General features: G+C 44.2%; 1 protein-coding gene across 1 annotated transcript in view; it reads right to left on the reverse strand.

The window, feature by feature from the left end:
• Positions 1-22,726, reverse strand: part of AGBL1 (AGBL carboxypeptidase 1) — a 706,519-nt gene that overhangs the window by 628,643 nt on the left and 55,150 nt on the right. The window contains exon 4 of the mRNA XM_078078906.1: positions 7,616-7,653. Coding sequence (XP_077935032.1) covers positions 7,616-7,653 — 38 coding nt within the window. The remainder of the gene's footprint in view (positions 1-7,615; positions 7,654-22,726) is intronic.

A 22,726-nucleotide genomic window follows, 5' to 3' on the forward strand; every position in this document is an offset into this window, starting at 1 on the left:
AAGTGTTGGGGCTCTGTAATCAATAGTCATGATCGCTGTTCCTTGAAGGTACTCTAACAAACCGTAATTCTCTTCCCACACCCCACCCTGCTTTCTAGGTCCTGCAGGGGCGGCAGTAAACGTTCAAGAAACATATTATTAAGTGGATGAGGGATGCTTGTGGGCCATGAGAAGGCAGACAGGCATTTCCCTTAAGTGGTGCCTTTGGCCTTGGCAGCAAAAGCAAGGAAGAGACAGGTTATCAGAAGGGCGTGAGGGAGATGGGGAAAGGTAACTGCAAGATTTGTTGCTGCTCACCAGAGGCAGCCCTCAAAAAAGCTGCTGGGGATGCTCCCCGCCCTCCATAAGTCCTGCTCAATCATGCTCACATCACTGGGGATGCAACAAATTCCAGAGGCTTTTCCAACCCAGAGCTCCACTCACCCTGCCTCCTCCCAACTCCCCTAAATAACGGCTGAGCAAATGCCTCTGAGACCATCTTCAGCTAATTTCCTTCAAGACATGCAAGCTGCTAACGCTGGGAAGTACAGATAGTGTGGAATAGCAAATATGGCCAAAATTAGATTAAAATAACCTCCTGATAAACAAATTACTCACTGAAAATAAATAGTCCACCGCTGCTGCAGCCAAGATAACTAAAAGAACAGCACCACCACGTGGCAAGAAGAGGAATTACACACGCCGCCATCTGGCCAGTCCCTGTCCGCCCACCCAGCTTGGGAGGAGTTTGACCCAGGGGGCAAGGGAGGGGAGCAAGGGGGAGAGGTGGTATCCTTTCAGCTTAAACCTTAAAAATATTTTATGTACTTGTGCAAAAGACAGAAATATTTGTCAGGGAGTTCTGAACTTTGAGCCAAGGGGGGTAAAAAGAAAAAAAAAAACCAATGTGCCAAGTTGAACGCAGAATGACATAATGGGAGTCTGTGATTCTTCCTGTCCAGGTTCCCTTCCTCTCCCTCACCCCATCGTTCATCAGATTCGTCCTGATGCTCAGCCTCGCAGCAGAGACTCTGGTCCCTTGCACGGCCATGCTGCTGTGTTGGGCACCTCTTAGCAGGTCCCATTCCGATGCTTATATGGAATGGACCATGCACTGCTCTTTTCTCAACTAAATGGCAGATGCTCCTGCCCCCCCCCAAAAAAAATCCTTCAGATACTTAGAAAATATTTATGTAGCTTCCTTTCAGCTTTTGGTCTTGTCCTCTTTGGGCTAAATGAGCCGATCCTCATTATTCTCTTCTTGGAATGCACAAGGCTCAGGCCCCAGCATCGAGACTGGCATGGCGGGCCAGCCCACAAGCAGTGTGCATTACACACGCTTCCCAAACCTCAGGTCTTATGCCTATAAAATGGGGATTATAACCCCTGCTTGATAGGCTAAATGTATATATAGTGGTTGACACACTAAGAACTCAATAAACTGTAGATCTCTGTGTTGTCATTTCAACCCAGCAGTGTGATGGATGTAGCTTGTTATTCTGCATTCATACAAAGTCGATTGCAGCAGTCCATCCCAGGGTGACAAATGCAAAGATCTGTCAATATCATTTGAAGCAGATTTTTGGTTTGTCACAGAAATATACCGCATGCTTCTCCAAAAGATATGGCGGAAGAAGAGACACTGAGTGTATAATCACACCACAATTTGATTCTTTCCAGGAACAGGAATTGGGCTGGCCTCTTCACTAAGGTATATTGAAAATAAATGAATGAGACTTAAATCTCAAGGAACTAGAATCCTTCCTCCATTAATGTGTTACCAGCTCTGGGCACAGCCCAATGCGAAGTATGGGGGAGACAGTAGGGACCCCAGCCCTCATGGAGCTATACCCAGTAGTAAAAATGCATACACACATACACATATGCAAAGATACAGGAATCATTGATTACAGTATGGTTAGTTCTTAGAGGTGTAAAATATAAGATTCTATAAAAAGGCTAATGCCGGGCAGAGGTGGGGCTGGGTAGTATTCAGAAAAACCCCAGACAGAGGTATTTGTGCTAGACCTGAAAAAGGAGTAAGTGTCATCTGGATAAGAAACTTTCAAAGTCTCAGAGATCTGGGTGGGGGGAGGGTCACCCCTCTCTCTGGTCTTCAGTTTCCCCATGTGGAAATGAGGAGATGGGGGGTGGATAATGCCAATAGTTTTCTGGGATATAGACTACAACACTGTGTCATAACCGCCAAACTTGCTAGATTTTATCTTAATTATTCCAACCACTAAAAAGAATGGATAATTATGTGACATGACAGAGGTACAAAGTATTGCTATAATGACAATTATAATACATAAAGGTACCAAGTCAATGTGCATTATTACATTTACACAATGTTATATGTCAAGTATATTTCCATTTTTTCTAAAAGATCAATAGTCTTCCCGATTCTCAGGGGCCCTATATTTTTGTGAATGTGTCTGTGAGGCCATCTTGGGGGAAAATCAGTAGAAATGGACAGACAGGGCTCTGAGCTCTCTACAAAAAAAAAGAAAAAAAAAGTTTGAATACCACTGCACTAAAACAACCCCCAAGGTCTTTTCCAGCTCTGACTGTCTGACCCCATGGCCCTCACCTGGTAACAGAAGAGGAAATCACACTATGTGGGCACAACACATGAGGACAGGCCCCACAGGAACCCAGATGGCACATGTGAGTCCCACCAAGGCTGTGGTGATCCCCGGCTCCTTGTCTATCACCGTAAGATCACAGGAATCATAATGCCAACCATCCTAAAACATAGACTGTCATTCTGAGAACTCTTCAGAGCTCCTACAAGTCCTACAAAAGCCTTAGGCGGGTGCATCTCAAAAAATGGCTCATTCTTTGACATTTTGCAGCAAAGCAACTGTCTGGCCATAATACCCTCCCGTCACTGCCCTGCTGACAGCCAGGCCTCGCTGAGAGCATGAGGATGTCTCTACAGGATCAGGCCCCTGGGCACTAGAAGGCCCTCCCTTCCCACACACCCAGCGCAACAGGCTGAGGCCCGTCCCAGGAGCCAGCCAGCCAGCCAGCCAGAGCATTAACTAGGAAGACTAGTGATGAAGTCTCATCTTCCTGCCAAGCCTCCCATTAGCTCCCTCGCATCTCTCCCTCCCTCCACCTCATCTCCCTTCCTTTATTAACTTACTTCCCTATTTCCAGCACCCTCCCCACGCCCTCACAGTCTGCAAACTTCCAGACTCCTCTAAATGCTAATTCTTAAGTTGGAGAGTAGTCTGAAGTAAAACCATCCTCTTCTTCTTGAGATTTGGGGCCTGAACCAGAAGGGGTTGCAGGGGATTCCTTATAGTGGGAATGTGACCTTTAAATCTGGGCAGCAAGGTTAATACCAAGGCGTTACCTGAAGATTCATCACTGGGGCAAGTACAAATCAGGCAGGCAGGATGCCACACACTCATTCAAGTGCCGCTTCCAAGGGCTGTGCAATTTTTCAACCCTGCATTTATACCTAATGCTCATGGAAGGGGTGTTATGGAGTGAAAAGAGAGAGGGAGAGGTGGGGCAGGGGGAGGGGAGGGAGTGGACAGTGAGAAAAGGAGAAGAGGATGAGGTAAAAAGAAACACAGAGGTACAGGCGGAGGGAAAGGCAGATGGGAGGAAATCCATGAGATGGAGAGAGACAAAGGACAATATGTTGCTTGGGTTTATTAGAGGAAAAAAAAAATTGCCTGCACTAGAAGCACTATATCTTAATCAAAGCCTTTATTAAGTTTTGGTAATGAAAAGCTAAGAGTTTTTGCGTCGCCTGACGCATCAAAGGGCAACACTTTCCGTACAGGGAAATTGAAGTAGGGTTTGTGCACCTGTGAGTAGAGCGGAGAAATGGATGCCATGAAAGGTATGGGATTTGGATTAGACCTTTCTAGCCCCTGCACCTACAAAAAGGTCCCTTGAATGCGCAATGACTTCATTTTTGGCATCCTAAATTGCGGAGACAATTGGAATAGCAGTCTGGGACGTCCAAGCTTATTTTGCCTGCTATCGCTCAGGAAGGGAAAGAGACAAGAGGTGTCTTCTGGTTCATTTCCCTCTTCTCGCCATCCACCTATCCTACATGGCTTCTCGTGTAGTAGCTACAGAAGGGAAGAGAGAACGGAGGCAGCATAACAAGTGTCCTCTGCAACCCATGGGCTCCTTCCCTCTCTTTTTGTTGCTAAGGTGGGCAAGCATATCCTCAGTCCTCCTTTCCCTGATACTGGTGGGCACTGCCTCCAGCTCGTCTCTATACCCATTAGGCACAGAGAGGACCTTACTGGCCTCAGATGGCCAAGCCCACCCAAGTTTATTGCCACAGAAGCACTGGCTGCCCCCAAGGTAGTAAGCCAGGTCCTTCCAGCTTTATTTCGACTGAGGAATGCCCTTCCTTTGTGAAGCAGTTACAGAGATACGTTACAGTGCCAACTTTTATACGACAAGCAAGCATCAAGACCAGACTGATCACTAGCCAAAAGGATTATGTGTTTAGGAACTAAAGGTTCACATAAACATTCCCAGATATCCACTGCCAGATGGTAAGGGTTTCAATTTTAGGCAGAAACTGACTTCTTGAATTTAGGTCCAGCTGAAAACAAACCCACCCGGGATCCAAACTGACAGACACTCCATGTCAGGTCTTAACTATGTGTGAAGACAGTACGAAGCAACTAGAAAATTCCATGACATACACCTGCCCCACAGCAACCCCAGCCTACGTGGAGTGGTGCCATCCCTACCCAGACCCGCCAGGCCACGCGATACTTTGGTTATGCTGGTAGAACAACGATGGCGACTACCTGGTGCTCTGTTACTGCTCCTCCCCAGATCCACGACAGACTTGGCTATTTTAAATACCTTTCCTGCTGAGCTCAAATATGATCTCAGAATCCTTCCACCCACATGTGGGAGCTGGCACTTGTAATGGAACCTATTTGCCCTCCTTGTTCTAAGATCCTCTAGATCTGTAGGACCTGCTACTTCCCAAGGAATTTCTGCATGTCCAGAAGTGACGTTCCGCCATCCATATTTTTACCTCTTTTAAACTCACAGGAATGGCACCAACGCTGGGGAATTTCAGATCAGTTGTGCAAAAAGAGCATTTCTATGAGATACCAATAAAATATTTGGGGAGAGGTCATCTGAAACCTTGAAAGGTCTTCAACCTTTGGGTTGGTCCAATCTACATCAGTGATTTTCAATAGGAGGCAGTTTTGACCTCCCAGGGCACATTTGGTGGTGTCTATAGACAATTTTGTTCTTTTTAACTGGGAGTGCTACTGGCATCTGGTAAGTCAAGGCGAGGGATGCTGCTAAACATTCTGAAATGCACAGAACAGGCCTCAACAACTAAGAATTATCCCGTCCACCATGCAAGAGTGTCAAGGTTCAGAAACCCTGATGTATATTAAGGTGGAGTATTCAGTGATCGAAAGCATAGTAGAGAACCTTTCATCCAACTCTGTCATGTTACAAAGAACCTAAGATACAGACAAAAGTCTGTGCAGACAGCTAAGCAGAATTAGCAAATAACCCCATACACCCTTCTAGTGGGACAATAAAACATGTTTTATATGCAGAGGATAGCAGGCTATCAGTTCCCCAATAGTCTATTAATATAGTTAAATAGACATTAGAACCACAAATGTTAAGATCATTGGTTCTATGTGTGGGTTTTTGGGTTCAGGTAGTAGAGGGCGGTAATTTTCATACATATAAGTATCATTCATTCATTTTATTCATTCATATATACTCATTCAGAAATCATTCATTCGTTTTAATGTTTAGTCCACAAATTTATTTCAAGCTTTTCATTGTGCTGATGCAAATAATTCAGCGATCCACAAAGATGACCCTTGCCTGCAAAAGTACTTTTTTTTAAGATTCATTTATTGATTTTAGAGAGACAGAGAATGAGAGCAAGGGGAGGGGCAGAGGGAGAGGGAAAGAAATCCTCAAGCAGGCTCCCCATTGAGTGCAGAGCCCAACCCAAGGCTCGATCCCAGGACCCCGAGATCATGTCCTGAGCCAAAATCTAGAGTCGGCCGCTCAACCGACTAAGCCACCCAGGCACCCCAGGGCAAGTTTTTCTAGAGAAAAGGTCTGACCTGAGCTCTGAAGGCAAAGTAGAAGTGAGAAACTTTTTTAAAGTTGATCCGCTAGCACAGCATGCTCACTTTGCTAAGGACAGTCAGCGTTTTGAAAACCTGGCTACATGTTCTAAGCCTGAATTAGTCGGTATATTGTCACTGCTTTTTGGTTTCCCCTGGGTCCATGCCTGGTGCCCCGTATGGAAATAGTTAATAACGGGCATGTGCCTGCTTTCAGATTTCTACACATGGTAGGTACACTGTGCCTCGGGACACTCGACTCTAAGCCTACTGTGTGTGTAGAAAAGGACATCAGCCTTTCTCAGGGCTCTCTTCCTGTGAGACACGGAGGCCTCCCCCACCTAGACTGGGCTGGTTCCCCCGGCCCCTCTCAGCTCCCTTACTTCCCGCAATCCCAGAACTCTTCCAGCACCAAACACCTGGTATCATCACGAGTTGCTGCAAGCAGGTAGGTAAATAACAAGAACCATGATGCCAGCCTGCTGCGAAACACCTCCATTCCACCTGCAGGACAGAGAGCCGTGAACACACGTGCCTGCGTACTGTACAATGTTCCAACTGACCAAGTGAATTCAAGCTTTAATTTCTTTTTTTTTCTTCAGCCTACAAAAGGAAGTGCTAAGTGATATGGCTTTCTCTGTGCCGAGAGTTGACAGAGATCTATGGTTGGGGGGAAAAGGTGTTTTTATTTTTATTTATTTATTTATAAGTTTTATTAAAGTTCACCTATTACCCACAGGCCTCGGGCTCCCTATAGAGAAACAAATATCACAATTGAAGGAATGGGTTTCCAAGGCGCCAAATTAAAATAGATGAAGAGGTAAGGAGGGGAAAAAAATAAAAACATTACACTAAGACTTCTTCACTCCCAAGTGCATAGTGCCTTCTAATATATTGCACACATGAAACTGACTCCCAATGTAATTAGACCAGGGCTACTAGGCAAAAAAAAAAAAAAAAAAATCTTCAAATTATTCAGACCCCCAGAGCTATTCTTTTGCAATCACTCAAGTAACTGAGAAGAGAGCCAACTTTTTAATATAAATTTGTTATTAGAATCTACACTGTCCAAGCGACTCCCAACACCCCACCTGCCCGAGAATACAGAGTCATGAACTGGGATCAGAAGCAAAGGCAAGAGTCCTACTTCCCACCCACCCAGTGCCATCACCTTTTCTTCTACAGGACAATCCTAATGGAAACGGGACTTTATTCCAACAATGCTTAAGGGCCCACTGGCCCTGTTCGAAGGAACTGGAGAGTTCCTCGGGGCTGCAGAAGACAACACACTCCCTTTAGAATAAATTGCCTTGACGGCACTATGCACAAGCATGCCCACATGGACAGATACTAACTCTCTCGTTGCAGCCTTGTGCATGGAACAGCCATAATATTCTCCATCTCACCCTGAAGACCCAGGAATGGCTCTATTGCCTTCCAGGCTGAAAATGAGCCATGGAGATACAGAGAGCATCTTTCACTGAACTCAGAGGGGAAAGAAATAACCACTTTTCAAAAGAGGTGCTTACTGGATTTCAGCAATGCTGCCAGAACTTCGGTGGCTGCCCTGGGGAAAGAGAAAGAAAAGTGAAAAAGTCAATGTTCAATGGTCTTTTTGTCAGCCCATGGATCCCAAAGCCAGCAGGCTCCAATATTGCTGCCACCCAACAGCCCCATTATTAACCAGGGAGCAGGCGTTCTATTGATTGCACCACTGACCATTAAAGAGGCATAAATGCAGAAAATTGCTCCAAGCAAAGTGTCTGTCTTGAAAATGGGTCTCAGGAGTCCCCACTGCTGCTGAAAATACCTTCCCCTCCCCGTCCTGCCTCCCACCTTCCACCACCTTCCTTACACTATGCTCCTTGTATTTCTGTTGCTCATCCCTGCCAGGGCTCTTGTCAGTCTCTTGGTTTATACTCGGGAACCCTGGCGACTCTGGAGGATGGGCTGGGAGGGGGTGGGACGTGAAGGCTGAGTGAAGGCAGCATTGCAGTGAAAACTTCTTAAAACACTCATGGCCCTGGGGACACACGGGAAAACATTCACACGCTGGAAAGCAATGCTGGTTCCTTAGAGGGGAAAACGGTTATGTCACGATTTTTCTGCCAAATTCATTGTTTTCTTCCATGGAAGAATTTCTGCCAAATTCATTGTTTTCTTCCATGGAAGAATTTCACAACCTTTGCAGCAGTGGGAGGCAGATAAGAATAAAAATGCCTTTGGCCCATGTCTTAGTGACCCTTTAGTCTGTGCCCTGAGCCTGCGAAGGTCACACAAAGACCCACTTTCTGGACAGAAGGAAACTTCAAGGTTAAAGACACAATGGCGTGATTCTGGGAGGGAGAGTTTGTTGCCTGTTTGCCTTTTTTTTTTTTTTTTTTTAAGAAAAGGAGTATTCTGCACAGTCCTAGTAACTTATCCTTAAGGCCTGTTAAAGAGTGATCTGCTTCCCCATACTCCCTCCCAACCCTGAGGATTGGGGGAACAGGTCAATGAGGCTGGGTCACCCTTCCAAGATTTCAGACATTAGACAGAGTGGGACCCCCACCCAGGAACCCCACTTCCCACCTCTGCTTCCTGCACACCTGTTATTCTCCTGAGTCTCCCACACTAGCCCTGCCCTGGCCTCTGCCTGCTTGATCAAAGACACTCCTCTTTGCAATATATTATCTAATACTGAGCAATAGAGCCGGCAGTAAAAATAAAGATAATGAGTTAAACTAAAATAAAATAAAATAAAAATCTAGCACTTAGACATCATGGCTTCCCACAACCGACAGAGGAATCCTACGGTATCAGTGGTCTGGGATTCACCAGCCCCAGGGCAAATCCATGGCAGGGGGGACCCCCAGCTCCGAGAGACCAGCACAACCACAGGGCAGTCAGCAAGAAGGTGAGGCTAGTTGTCACTGATGGGTCATGTCATTTATCCTTCCCAATCATGTTTTCTTCTAATCACCTTTTGGCTTCTTCAGCCCCTCTCTTCTGTAACCCCACATAATCTGGTAACCGTGGATTTAAGAAGGAACACATTGAAGGGCGCCTGGGTGACTCATTCGGTTAAGCATCTGCCTTTGGCTCAGGTCATGATCTCAGGGTCCTGGGATCGAGTCCCGCATCGGGCTCCCTGCTCAGCGGGGAGTCTGCTTCTCCCTCTCCCACTGCCCCTCCCCCTGCTTGTGTTCTCTCTCTCTCTCTCAAATAAATAAATCTTTAAAAAACAACAACAAAAAAAAGAAACACGTGGAAAGTGTTACTGGGAACCCCAAGGCAGTGTGCCAAATCTAGGAGTCACAGCGCGTAGGGCCTGGGTTGGGCTGGTGCAAAAGGAAAATCAGTCCTGGGAGTGTGGGGGGTAGTACAGTAGCCACATCAAGGGGGTCAGAAGAGAAGGAAGCATGAAAAGAAAGAATGAGGATCTTCCAAGCAAAGTACCCAGCTTCGTCCTAGACCACAGGCCAGGTCTGTTAGGTGACCCTGCATTTCTGATTTGCACGGCACTTCTGTTTTGGGGAGTTCACTGCAGAGGTAATGATCCATTAGATCATAGTTTTACGAGGGACACATGAGAGGTGGGGAGGGGCAGGCAGCAGGCAGACCAGTCAGGAGGACATGAGGTGACAAGGGCAACAGATAAAATGGTGGCATGGAGGGAGAATGGAGAAAGACGGGTTGAAGGAAAGCTTGCAGCCTGGCTACTCAAAGCATGGGGCTCCCACCAGCACCTTCACAGTTTCCCAGGAGCCAAGCAGAAGCATAGACTCTTAAGCCCCATCCCTGGCCTGCTGAATCAGAACTTTTATTCCAGCAGATAATTCATATGCACATGGATGTTGGAGAATAATTGGTTTAGAGGACACCGTCAGTATGGCTTGGTTACTCTCTGATGTTGAGAAGATTCAAGGTGACTCCCAGATCCAAACCCTCTAGAAGATACCTAATGGCATAACAGCATAACAAATAACTATGAATCCAAACAGTCACATTATATGGCAGGAAACACACGGCAAATGTCATATTAGTCAAAGAGGTGAGGCTGATTCCTGAGTAACGAGAAAAGACTTCTTTCTTTTCAGCTCCTAATTGGGGATCAATACATCGTGCAGTGTGGGGTGCCATTAGCACATAAGGTTTGAGACCCAGTGTTCTAAAGAGGTCAGATTCAAGTCCTTAGGTAATAAGTCACTTTTTTTTTTTTAATCAAAGGGGTATGGTAGCAAGGATGGAAAAGCGAGGTGAAGGTTGTAAGCAAAGTTCACAAGATTTGATGACAGACTAGTTGTGAAGAGCAAAATAAACAGTCAGTGATGGCCTGAAATGTTTAGTCAGGGTAAATGGGAGAAGAAGAAAGCCATTAATCACCCAAGGAAGGAAACTGAGGTGTTTAGAGAAGATAATCATTTTGATCTGGGACATGCTGATCTCAAGATGATGGGCACAGAGCTACATGGAACTTTTCAGAATCATGCTAGAAGCACAGATACAGAATTCTAGAGAGATCTGGAGCTGGGGATATATCCTCAGGAGTCACTACAGTAACAATGATCATAATGAAGCCACGGGAACAGGTAATATCTATGAAGAAATGCATCAGGAACAGAGTACAGGGTTGGCCCCCAAAGCATCTATGCTAAAGGTCTCAGAGAATGTGCGGTCAAGGAGGTAGGAGGAGAGGGGGTGAGGGGGTTCTGCTTTGAAACAAAAAGTTCTCTAGATTTTCTAGGCACAGTGTTTTTTGGACTGCAAGTTGTGACCCAGTAGTTGATTGTAAAATCAATGTAATAGGTTTTGCCTAATTTTGTTAATGAAATTGTATCAACTGGAATAAAATAGATCAGAGCTGTTTCATGTAGGGAAGGTCAGCCGTGATCTGAGAAACTTTTATTTCAATGCACATACACACCTGTGTGCATACTGGGAATGTGATGTAAATGTTTTCCTTTTTTAAAAAAAAGCTTATAAAAATGTTGTTTACGCTGTGAATTGTGTAATACTGATGAATCACAGACCTGTACCCCTGAAACAAATAATACATTATGTTAATTTTTTAAAAATTAAAATAATAAAAAAACACCAAAAGCACAAGAAAGAAGAGAAAATTAGGTAAATTGGAGTATGCCAAAATTTTAAAACTTCTGTCCTGAAAATGATAACCATCCAAAAGTGAAAAGATAGTCCACAGAATGAGAGGAAATATTTGCACATCATATATCTGATAAAAACCTTGTAGTCATAATATATAAAGAATCCTTACAACTCAGTAATAAAAACACTAATTATCCAATTTTTTAAAAAATGCTGTTTAATGTATAGTGTCCATATAAGATCTGAACAAAGAACAAACGTCTGGAATCAACTAATGAACTGATGAGCAAACACAAAGTATTTGATCTCCCAGATGGTGGTGGGATCCAGGCACCAAACCACTAATGTGAATGTCACTCCGAGGCTCTGCATTTTTGGTCTATCTGGTGGGCAAATGTCTAGAGTTCTGGTCCACTGTCTGAGCATATCTCTCTGCTTCTCTTCTGCTCTGTTGGTGTAACTAAGAATGTAAAACCCATCAGAAATGAGGTTATCTACTTTGTCAACTGGTGGCTATACATAAAAAAAAAAAGCAAAAAATTTAAGCAGCTAAAGTCTAAATGAGTTAGATAATACTCAGTTACTTCTACTCCAAGAAACCAAGCCCACTGCATGGAGTAGGTGAACTGGGGCCCCAAAATTAGTGTCTTTGGGGTTTCGGACTGCCTCCCGATGCGTGTGGACACTCAGCACCCACGGCTCCAGTAATTCCTCTGATTCTATAGAAGAGGACTTTTTGAGAGGACTTATTTTCTCAAAGTTTAAACCCATACCATCACCCCATGTTGTTTGCACTCCCCATTGGGATGTCCATGTGGGGTTGAAAGTAGAAATGCCAAAACGTCCTCCTCCATCAATGTTCCTTCACTGTACGTCACTGAATGGGTTATGTAATAGATTTTTACAGAACATCCTGCTCCAAGAAAACTACAACACTATCCAAAGGCAAAGTGGCAAGCCTTCACCCTATCCATTTTCACAAGGGGGTGGGATAACTCAGTCAAGACGCTAGCGGTCAGAGGTCACTTCCACACTTCTCCTCAGAAAAAAGCTAAACTTAAACCACTGGGAAATTCATAAATATTCTTTTATCACGAATGGAGCAAAAAGCCACAGAATTTTAAGAATTTAATTTACTTCTTCAAGTAGAAATAAATTTTAAGAGCCTTCATACTAGTCTTCAGTAATTTGTCACCACTCTTTGGGGAGCCCATATAAATGCCAAGCCCTGTGCTAAGTGTCCTACGTACATGATTACACATCACAGTTAATCTTCACGGGAACACCAGATGGTGAAATCACCAGTCCTGTTTTACAACGGAAACAGTGACGCTCACGAAGGGTAAAGTTCCATGTTCCCATAGCTAGCAAGAGGCAGTGCTGAGATACAAGTCTACATCTGTCAGACTCTAGATCTAGTGCCCTAGAGATCTAGTGATCTCTCTGCATTCAACATAGTTCTAGAAAGAGTCTAAGATAGCTCGTAGTTCAATTTCTTCATCATTTATTTATTTTTATTTTTATATTTATTTGAGAGAGAGAGAGAGCATGAGCAGGGGGTAGGGGGTGGGCAGAGGAAGAAGCAGACTCCCGGCTAAGCAGGGAGCCCAATGAGGGGCTCAAACCAACCCTGGGATCATGACCTGAGCCAAAGGCAGATGCTTAATTGACTGAGCCACCCAGGCACCCCAATTTCTTCATCATTTAAATAAGGACTGCTACAGTTCAAGAGGTCAGTTACGTGACGGGTATGAGGTCACATCATAGGATTAATGTGTCACGGGGCCAATGAAACAAACAACTTTTTCAGCTTGAGTCCAGTGCTTGCCTTAGGGTTCTAACCATTTAGCTGAAGCTTGAGTGGATTTTGATGTTCAGAGGTAGTCATGGTGACAAGGACAGAGAACTCTATTGGTAGCAAGCCACAGAGGTCTGTGAATGCCAGAGCTGAGCTGCTGAGTGAGGAATTACAGGGCTTGGGCTTGAAGCTTGGAGCTGCCACTTTTGTGGTCTTGGGTTCTGGGCTTACTTGATTGCCTCAAATCTCAGTTTCCACATCTGCAAAGTGGGTATAATAAGATCTAACCTATGGGACAGTGTGAAGAGTGAGAGAAAGCAGAGATTAAATTAAGTCAAATTAAATTAAAATCTACCCCAGTTCCTGAAACATAATATGGACTTGAATGGCATCACTGACAGAACTAAGTGAGGAAATGAAGGTTCATCTCTATGTGTTTGCAGATGGTGAGCCTGCAGGATTGTCATTTGCCAGTCAGGAGAGGTCCCTAGAGAAAAATGAATCCCCATCCCCAGTACATGGAGGAACAAAATGACCAAATTCTCTCTTGGAAGTGAAATATTCTGTAACTCAGACGGCCTAGATCTAGAAATTGTTTATCTATATTGTTGTATAATAAATTACCACAAACTTAGCAGTTTCAAACAGCACTCACTTATTATCATACAGTTTCCATGGGGCAGGAATCCAGGGCTTAGCTAAATTCTCTGTTTATGGTCTTATAGGCTGTAATCAGATGGAAACTTGGCCAGGGCTGAGTCTCCATCTGAAGGCTCCACTGGGGAAGTGTCTGTTTCCCCATTCAAACGGGCTGTTAGCAGTATCATTTCATTGCAGTAATAGCCCTGAGGCCCCTGGTTTCTTGTTGTCTGTTGGCTGAAGACCATTCTCAGCTTCTAGAGGCTACCTGCAATTTCTAAACACCACTCACCGCTCCTTGCAATGTGGGCTTCCGCATCATGACCACTTTCTTCATCAATAGGAAGTTACCATAGTGAGTGTGTAAACAAGACAGAGTCTTACATAACACAACATAATCACAGGACAAACATGCCCTCACTTTTCTCATATTCTATTGGTTAGAAGCAAGTCCCAGGTCTCACCCACACTCAAGGGGAGCAGAATACCAGGAGATGGGGATCATGGGATGGACAGTATCTTCAGTTCCACACAGCACACAAAGCTTCTTGCAATCTTTAGCATTCAGATACCAGGATCCTAATAGTCTCCTCACCAAGCCATGACCGTTCCTAGTCCTCCCCTTTCCAGAGAATAGAATACTACTTTCTGAGAAACTGAGCATGCATCTTCCTCACCTACCTGACCTTACCACCTACATGTGGGCACACTCTCAAACTCCCCCATTTTGATGTCTAGAGTATTCTTAAGTTGTCCATTCCTTTTGATTTCTGTTGTTTCCACCCTAGTCCAAGTGCATGGGGGTCTAGGACCTCACTGAGAAATGTAATGTCTAGGGTTTCTAGAGTTATTAGCCCTTGGTTGAAATTTACAGTTTAATATCCTGCATAATAAAAATGCAAATGGGTTGCATGATCATTTTAGAAAAATTAGAAAATACAGTTAAGCATAAAGAAATGGAATAAATGAAAATCACCTGAATATCTCTCCCCTAACTACTGCCATAACTCCAGAACAAATCTATCCATATCCACTCTAGGCCCCCTTCAAATTGTTCTTCAAGCTGCAACTAGGGGGATCTTCTCAAGAATATCTGGTTAGGGTACCCTCACATTGCTAACCCACACCCAATCTTGCTCTTGGATGAAAATCCAAATCTGAAACATGGTCCAGGAGGATCTACCAAGTCTGGCTGATGCCACCCCTCCACCCAGCCTTGTCTCACATCACTCTCTTGTACGGTCTGTATTTCTGCCCCTTTGGCCCTTTGCCAAGCCTTGGAACATGTTCCCATCACTTATCCTTTGTCCTTGCTAATGCCACAGCCTAAAAGGCTCTGGACCTTCCCTCTTCCTTCACCTGTAGCTCATACCTCATCCTTCAAATCCTAATTTGGTTCTCACCTCCTCTGGGAAGGCTTCCCTGACCGCTAGTCTAGGCCCAGGTTCTTTATCAGTGTGTTTATCCTTTTCCCCCCTTTTCTCATTGCACAATTTGATTTGTGATTATTCACTCAGTTGTGTGATTATTTTATTAATGTCTGTCTCCTCTTCCAGTCTGCAAACTCCAGAAAACAGGAAATTTTCGTTTTGCATTATTCTACCCCCACCATGTAATAGTATTTGAATAGAGAGCACCATCAAATATTCGTTGAACATTTTCCAAAAATTAGGCTCTGGCCCAGGAGCTTTATATATGGTATTCATTCATCCAACAGATATTTATTGAGCACCTACTATGTGCTGGGATAAATGGATAAAGCAAAGATTTTTGCACTCAAAAGGGTTGAGTTAGTGTGAAAAAAATAGTTAATAGATAATATATTTTTGAATAATACATTACATTTGTTTTCTAAAATGTGATAAATGCTAAGGGAAAAAGAGGAAAAGTAAAAACAGGGTAAAGACATCAGATGTGCCAGTATGGATTAAGATCTAAGAGACTGTCTAAAATAGGCCTCCTAGTGAAGGCAACATCTCTGAACAAAGACGTAAAGGAGGAAAGGAAGTTGCCATACAAATATCAGAAGGAGCCTGTTCAGATGCTCTGAATGACAACAGGCTGATTTGTTCAAGGAAGAGCATGCTGGACAGGACTTCTGGAGCCAAAGAGGGGAGCTGGAGCTGAGGGGAGGAATGGGGACCATTCATGCAGGGCCTGGAAAGCATGGCAAAGGCCTTCACTTCTCTCTGAGCAAAGCATTCCCTACAGGATTTTGAGCAAATGATCTAACATGTTTTAGGGTTTCTCTGGCTACTCTATTTTTTGAAAAGTAAATGAAAAAGGACTCTAGGGAAGCAAGAGTAGAAACCAGACACAGACCAGAAGAGAAACCAGTAGGAAGCTACAAGGAGCAAACCAAATAGAGCAAACTAAAAGGATTGCATACCATGGTCAAGCGGGATTTATCCCAGGAATGCAGGATTGGTTTAACATCTGAAAATCAACTAATGTAATAATCCACCATAATAACAGAATAAAGGATAAAAACCAAATTATTGTCTCAACAAACACAGGAAAAGCATTTGATGAAATCCATCACACTTTCATGATAAAAACACTCACCACATTAGGGATAGAAGAGAACTTTCTGCACCTGATAAAGGGATCCACTTAAAACTCATAGCTAACATGATACATATAGAGAAAGACTGAATGCTTTTCCCCCCACAATTAGAAGCAAGATAAGGATAGCCATCCTCACTCACCACCTCTGTTCAACATTGTACTGGAGGTTCTGGCCAGGGCATTTAGGAATGAATGAGTGACTGGCATACAGACTGGAAAAGAGGAAGTAGAATGATCTCTATTTACAAATGGCTTGGTTTTGTATATACAAAGTCTTAAAGAATCCACCAAAAAAACTATCAGAACAAGTTCTGCAATGTGGCCATGAAAAAAAAAAAATCAACATACAAAAGTGAATTGTATGGAATATTACTCAGCCATCAAAAGGAATGAAATCTTGTCATTTGCAAAGACATGGATGGAACTAGAGGATATTATGCTAAGCAAAATAAGGCAATCAGAGAAAGACAATTATATGATCTCACTCATATGTGGAACTTAAGAAACAAAACAGATGAATATAGCTAAGGGAAGGGAAAATAAAAGAAGATAAAAACAGAGAGGGAGGGAAACCATAAGAGACTCTTAACTCTAGGAAACACAGAGGGTTGCTGGAGGGGAGGTGGGTGGGGGGTATGGGGTAACTGGGTGATGGGCATTAAAGAGGACATTTGATGTAATGAGCACTGGGTGTTATATGCAACCAATGAATCACTGATTTCTACCCCTGAAACTAATAATATACTATATGTTAACTAAATTGAATTTATTTTTTTTTAAGATTTTAATTATTTATTTGACAGAGAGAGAGAGAGCACACAAGCAGGAGGAGCAGCAGAGGGATAGGGAGAAGCAGGCTCCCCGCAGAGCAGGGGGAGCCCAATGTGGGACTTGATCCCAGGACCCCAGGATCATGACCTGAGCCGAAGGCAGTTGCTTAACCAACTGAGCCACCCAGGCGCCCTTAATTGAATTTAAATTAAAAAAAATTTTTAAAGTCAACTTTAGTTTGTATACCAGCAATGAGTAGTTCAGAAATGAAAATTTTAAAAAAGCAATCTCACTTATAATGGCAGCAAAAAGAATAAAATTCTCAGTAATAAATTTAACAAAAGAGACCAAAGGCTTTTACACTGAAAAATAGAAAACGTTGAAAAAAAAAATTTTTTAAGATTTAAATATACAGAAATTACCTAAATTTCAGCTGTTACCAAACTACTGCTATGAACCCAAAACAAGTGCATCCATATACACTCCAGGTCTCCTTTAAACTGTTCTTCAGGATACAGCTAGAGTGATCTTCTCAAGAGGAGCACCGATATATTTTGAACTTAGAGCTAATAGGACTTCTTGACAGCTTAGTAGAAGTAACATTAGCTCAGTTATTTCTCATAAGGATCCCCATTTTAAAGAGGAAGAAACCTATCATGGTACATGAACCTGGCTGAAGGAATGTTAGCAGCAGAGCTGGAATTTGGCCTGAGTCAGTTGGACCCCAACATCCCAGCACTTAACCCCAACACTGGGCCCAGAGAGCTTTCAGAAAGAAGGAAGAAAGTGGTCAGAAAGAAGGAAGGAAGCAGTCCTAATAATTTAACCCTAAAGCCTCTCTAGAGCTGGCTGCCTGGGATATGGGGGTGTAGCAGCAGAAACAGAAAGTGGTCGGGGGCGGGGGAGTTAGTTAATAACAATAACAGGTGGATAAAGCAGGAGGACGTTGACAAGGGATAGAACACATTGCCTGCAGAGCACAGGCGCCCAGAACACCATCTGGTACAGTCCCGGCCTCCTGCCTGGCTTGAGAGGGAGTAGCAGGATGGATAAAAGCACACACACACACACACACACACAGGGCTGGGTTACCAAGGAAAATGAATGGCAAACGGTTCTTGCCAATCACCATTTTCAAGGGAGAGACAACAAAACAGAAATGCAAACCAAGATGGCCCCTGCATCATGAAAGAAAAGAAAAACCATGAACACGTAGTGCAAAGGTTGAGCCCATCCTGTGCCCAGCATGGTATGTGTACCTCTCTCTCGGGGGGGGGGGGGGGGGAGGAAAGAAGAAACAAGCCCCGCCCTCCAGCTCTATCCAGATGCTGCCAAAGACAGCTTGTGGGAGCCATCATCCATCACTGAAAAAAAAAAGATTTTTTTAAGATTTTATTTATTTATATGACAGAGAGAGACAGCCAGAGAGGGAACACAAGCAGGGGGAGCGGGAGAGGGAGAAGCAGGCTTCCCGCGGAGCAGGGAGCCCGATGCAGGGCTCGATCCCAGGACCCTGGATCATGACCTGAACCGAAGGCAGATGCTTAACCATATGAGCCACCCAGGCGCCCCCATCACCGAAAAATTTTTATAAGAGAAATTGAAACCCAGACCTCAGCCTGGCTTGGTGAGTAATGCTCAGCAGGGAGTGTGACAGAGGGGCGGCCTCTGCCTGGGCCAGGGAACCAGGAGCACAGCACCGCATCAGGGCTGGGAGGACCCCACCCGGCCTGGTCTGTCAGAAGCAGCAGCTCTGCAAAGCAGAAACAGTGTTAAAGTACTTCCAAATCCGGGCACAACAGCATGAGGATCAAGGTCTCAGGCAAAAGCTTTGGAGACTCCCCAAGGCCAGGACGAGGAAGACTAACGCCTGAGGGGGAAGGCGAAGGGTGGGGACTCCAATAAGCTCTCACATACCAGGGAGTCTTTCTCTCCATAGGGGTGTAACTCTCAGGTTAGCCCTTAAAGCAAATATTACCCTTGAGCTTTCTTAAATTATTCATGAAGTAAAATATACAGGGATGTGCGACTATAATCCTACACTGTAACACATACATAAATGTATAATGAGTACAGTATGTAATCATGCACATATATGCAAAATAAAATGTTACAGAGTGTTTGCTATATTGCTGCAGTACAAGAGTTGCTATATCACACATTTGGTCAAATCCATGTGATAAGTCCACTCTAGAAATACCTGGATGCACAAAAGGAGAAACGGGATCCCTGTCTCACTGCAGAGCACAGAGCAGCGACCCAATAGATAGTTCCTAACTTCGTGAATGCATAAAAATGTACCTGATTTTGCTCCAGCTAAAGGACAGAACAAAGACAAGCCTGACCATTACGGCCTGTTTGGCTGAGGTACAACAAGGGAGCCCCGTGCTCGGTACCAAGACTCAGCACCCCCAGCACCGATACAACCAGTACTGCAAAAGGTGGTCATTCACAACAAGACAAATACTGTATGATTCTGTCCACTCATATAAGCCACCTGTTATGGGCAAATTCATAAGCAGATTCAAGGCAGTCTGGGGCTGGAGAGCTATTCCTTAATGATTACAGAGTTCTGTTGAGGGTAATGAAAAAGTTTTAGCGATAGGCAGTGGTAATGCTTGTGTAACATTGGGAATATAATTAAGGCCACTGAATCGTACACTCGAAAATGGTAAAAATGGTAAATTATATGTTATGCACATTTTACTACAAAAAAAAAATAGTTGTCATTGGATCTGATAATGAGTCATCTCTCTTCAAAAAACCACTTAGGTCTTTTAGGAAAGGAGGGGTAAAGAGTATGCAAAGGTCTGCAAAGTGCTCCCTCTCTTGGCAGGACATAGGAATAGCACCAGAAAAGTTCACCCATCCACCTAGGCCAGTGATTCCCCAACGGGAGTGAGCATCAGAGTCCTCTGAAGGGCTTGTTAAAACAGGGTGCTGGGTCACAACCCCAGAATCTCTCCCTCGGAAGGTCCAGGCTGGGGGCCTCAGAAATCACACTTCAACTTCTCAGGTGCTGCTGATGCTGGTCTCCGAATCACATTTGCACAACACAGACCCAAGCCGTGGGTGCTCAGTAGACGTGGCTGAGGGCCAAGTACTCCCAGGCCATCTGCCTTTCAAGCCAAATGCTCAGGACCCTCAGTGACGCCTCCTAGTGGTGCCACAATTGCTGGACCTCCAAGCAAAGATTCATAAACATCCTTCTCTCTGAACTAAAACTAAGGACTTAACACCTAAAAGGAGATCCATGAGTTTTCAGAGCCTCTTTCCAAACTAGAGACTGACGTTCAGATAGCAGAGGCCCTTATTCATTTATGTCTGTCTCAAAGCCTCACTGTGACTTGGTGCTTATTTCTTGACTGACAGGATTGATGCCTATGATTCCCAACATCCTTAGAGTATTTATCTCTTCTAGAAATTGGGGTCTTCATTAAAACTCAGATGATAGGGGTACCCGGGCGGTTCAGTTGGTTGGGCGCCCGGCTCTTGATTTCAGCTTGGGTCATGATCTCGGGGTCATGGGACCAGCCCCACACTGGCCTCCACACTCAGTGGGGAGTCTGCTTGAGGATTCTCTCTCTCCCTCTACCTCTGTCCCTCCCCACCCTGCTCTCTCTGTCTCCCTCTGTCTCTCACTCTCTCACTCTGTCTCTCTAAAATAAATAAATCTTTAAAAAATAAAAATTACAAAATTAAACTCAAATAATAGGGGCAATCCCATTTCTTTAAAGGATCTGGGTTTATTACCAACAAATCCAACATTAGTTATAATCTCCTAGAGAACTCAAGACACGAAATGGCTACTTGAAATTCCCCTCCACACATCATGGTCTGGTGTTTTTCCGTTTTCCCACAGGTTTGAACAGGCAGTCCTCTAGAAAGCCTTCCCTCCCTTTGTCTTCTCCCATCTAGCAAACTCCTACCCACCTCCCCACATCCAGCTCAGGTTCCATCCTCCATAAAGTTCTCCCTCTGACTTCCCATCACACTTTCTCTTACTGCAGCATTTTTATGCTAACACAGACATGATCTATTTGTATATTTAGCTCCACATTTGGCCCGAAGCCCTTGGAGGACACAAACTATATTATGATCTTTGATGTTTGAACACTTACCATAGGGCCTGCTCCATAGTCATTTTTAAATACAGATTTGGTGTGCAAATAAAGTAATAAGTGAATAGGTTGCAAAAGTTTTCTGCTAAACTTAAATGCACTTTAATTGTAACCCCATATTACCTCTAGAAACCACATATAATAAGTGTCACAAAGAAAACTTTTTTTTTTTTTTTTAAAGAATACCAGGAGTGAGTTGGAGTGGTGGGAGGAGGGCAAAGGGGCAAGGAAGTTACTGAGTGGGTGGGGGGCGGTGGTGCTGGGCAGGTTGCTCAGCTCTGCTGAGAACGGGGACATGGCCTAAGGATTCCTCCAGGGAAGTCAACAAGCTTGTAGTAGAGCCTACAGCAAAGCTGCAAGAGCGACCAGTGAAGCCCACCTGCTTTGTCTGACTCCCTCTAGAGAGCTCGGTTATCTTCCCAGACCCTCACCCACTATAAGCCTCAGCCATCAATCTTCATCCAGAAGTGCCAGGAAAGGTTTGATGGCCTGCCTAGATTGCAAGGTGAAGAAATTTTTCTTCTGTATATAGCTGTGTTTCTATTCCATTTGGAATTACTGAATTATTCATATCTATTGTACCCTAAGCCAGTCTTGACCAAAAGGTTGGATGGGTGGGTAGGTGGACAGAGGGATGGATGGAAAGAGAGCACAACCGATACGGGCTTCTCATGCAAAGTGAACTAATAACATGAATTCACTTTCCCTCCTTGCAAAACTCCATTAATTTCATCGTGAAAATACAAAAACAAATAGTTCCATAACCGTGGAGGTAGTGGGAGGGGGAGTCATCGGGCAACCGAAGGTTTTAACAAATTTTGGAAGACAAGAAATAGAAAGTCTACTGATGAATGAGACAGGGAAGGAAGCCACAGCTGTGATGGGACAGCAGAGGAGGCTGGAGCACACGTAGGGGTCCATCTCTCAATCAGAAAGCCAGAAAAGTTGGGGGTCAAAATTCTATCCCACCATCCACTCTTATCTGAAACAACGGTTTCTTTTCTTTTCTTTTTTTTTTTAAGATTTATTTATTTAGGGGCGCCTGGGTGGCTCAGTCGTTACGTGGCTGCCTTCGGCTCAGGTCATGATCTCAGAGTCCTGGGATTGAGTCCCACATCGGGCTCCCTGCTCAGCGGGAAGCCTGCTTCTCCCTCTCTCTCTCCCCCTGCTTGTGTTCCTGCTCTCGCTGTCTCTGTCTCTGTCAAATAAATAAATAAAATCTTAAAAAAAAAAAAAAAAAGATTTATTTATTTTGAGAAAGAGAGCATGGGAGAGACAGGGGAGAGGGAGAGAGAATCTCAAGCAAATTCCCTGCTAAGCACAGAGCCAGATGAGGGGCTCAATCTCAAGACCCTGAGATCATGACCTGAGCCCAAACCGAGTCAGACGCTCAACCGACTGAGCCACACAGGCACCCCAACAACGGTTCCTTATTCCTGTGTAATATACAAAAACCTTATAAGGGAAAACAAAATTCAGATTGCCAGTTCTGGAATCAATATCCTAAGGAACGAGTCTTATGATGGTATTTCAACACTAAGTTATCATTTAAAAGACAAGTGTTGTGTCTATCTCAGATGAGATGGTATACCGTGACTTTCAAGTACGAGCAAGACATTTTTTGATGGGGTGAGGCTCTCTGACTCTTGCGAATG

This window comes from Halichoerus grypus, chromosome 8 (assembly GCF_964656455.1).
Source record: "Halichoerus grypus chromosome 8, mHalGry1.hap1.1, whole genome shotgun sequence".
Taxonomy (NCBI): domain Eukaryota; kingdom Metazoa; phylum Chordata; class Mammalia; order Carnivora; family Phocidae; genus Halichoerus; species Halichoerus grypus.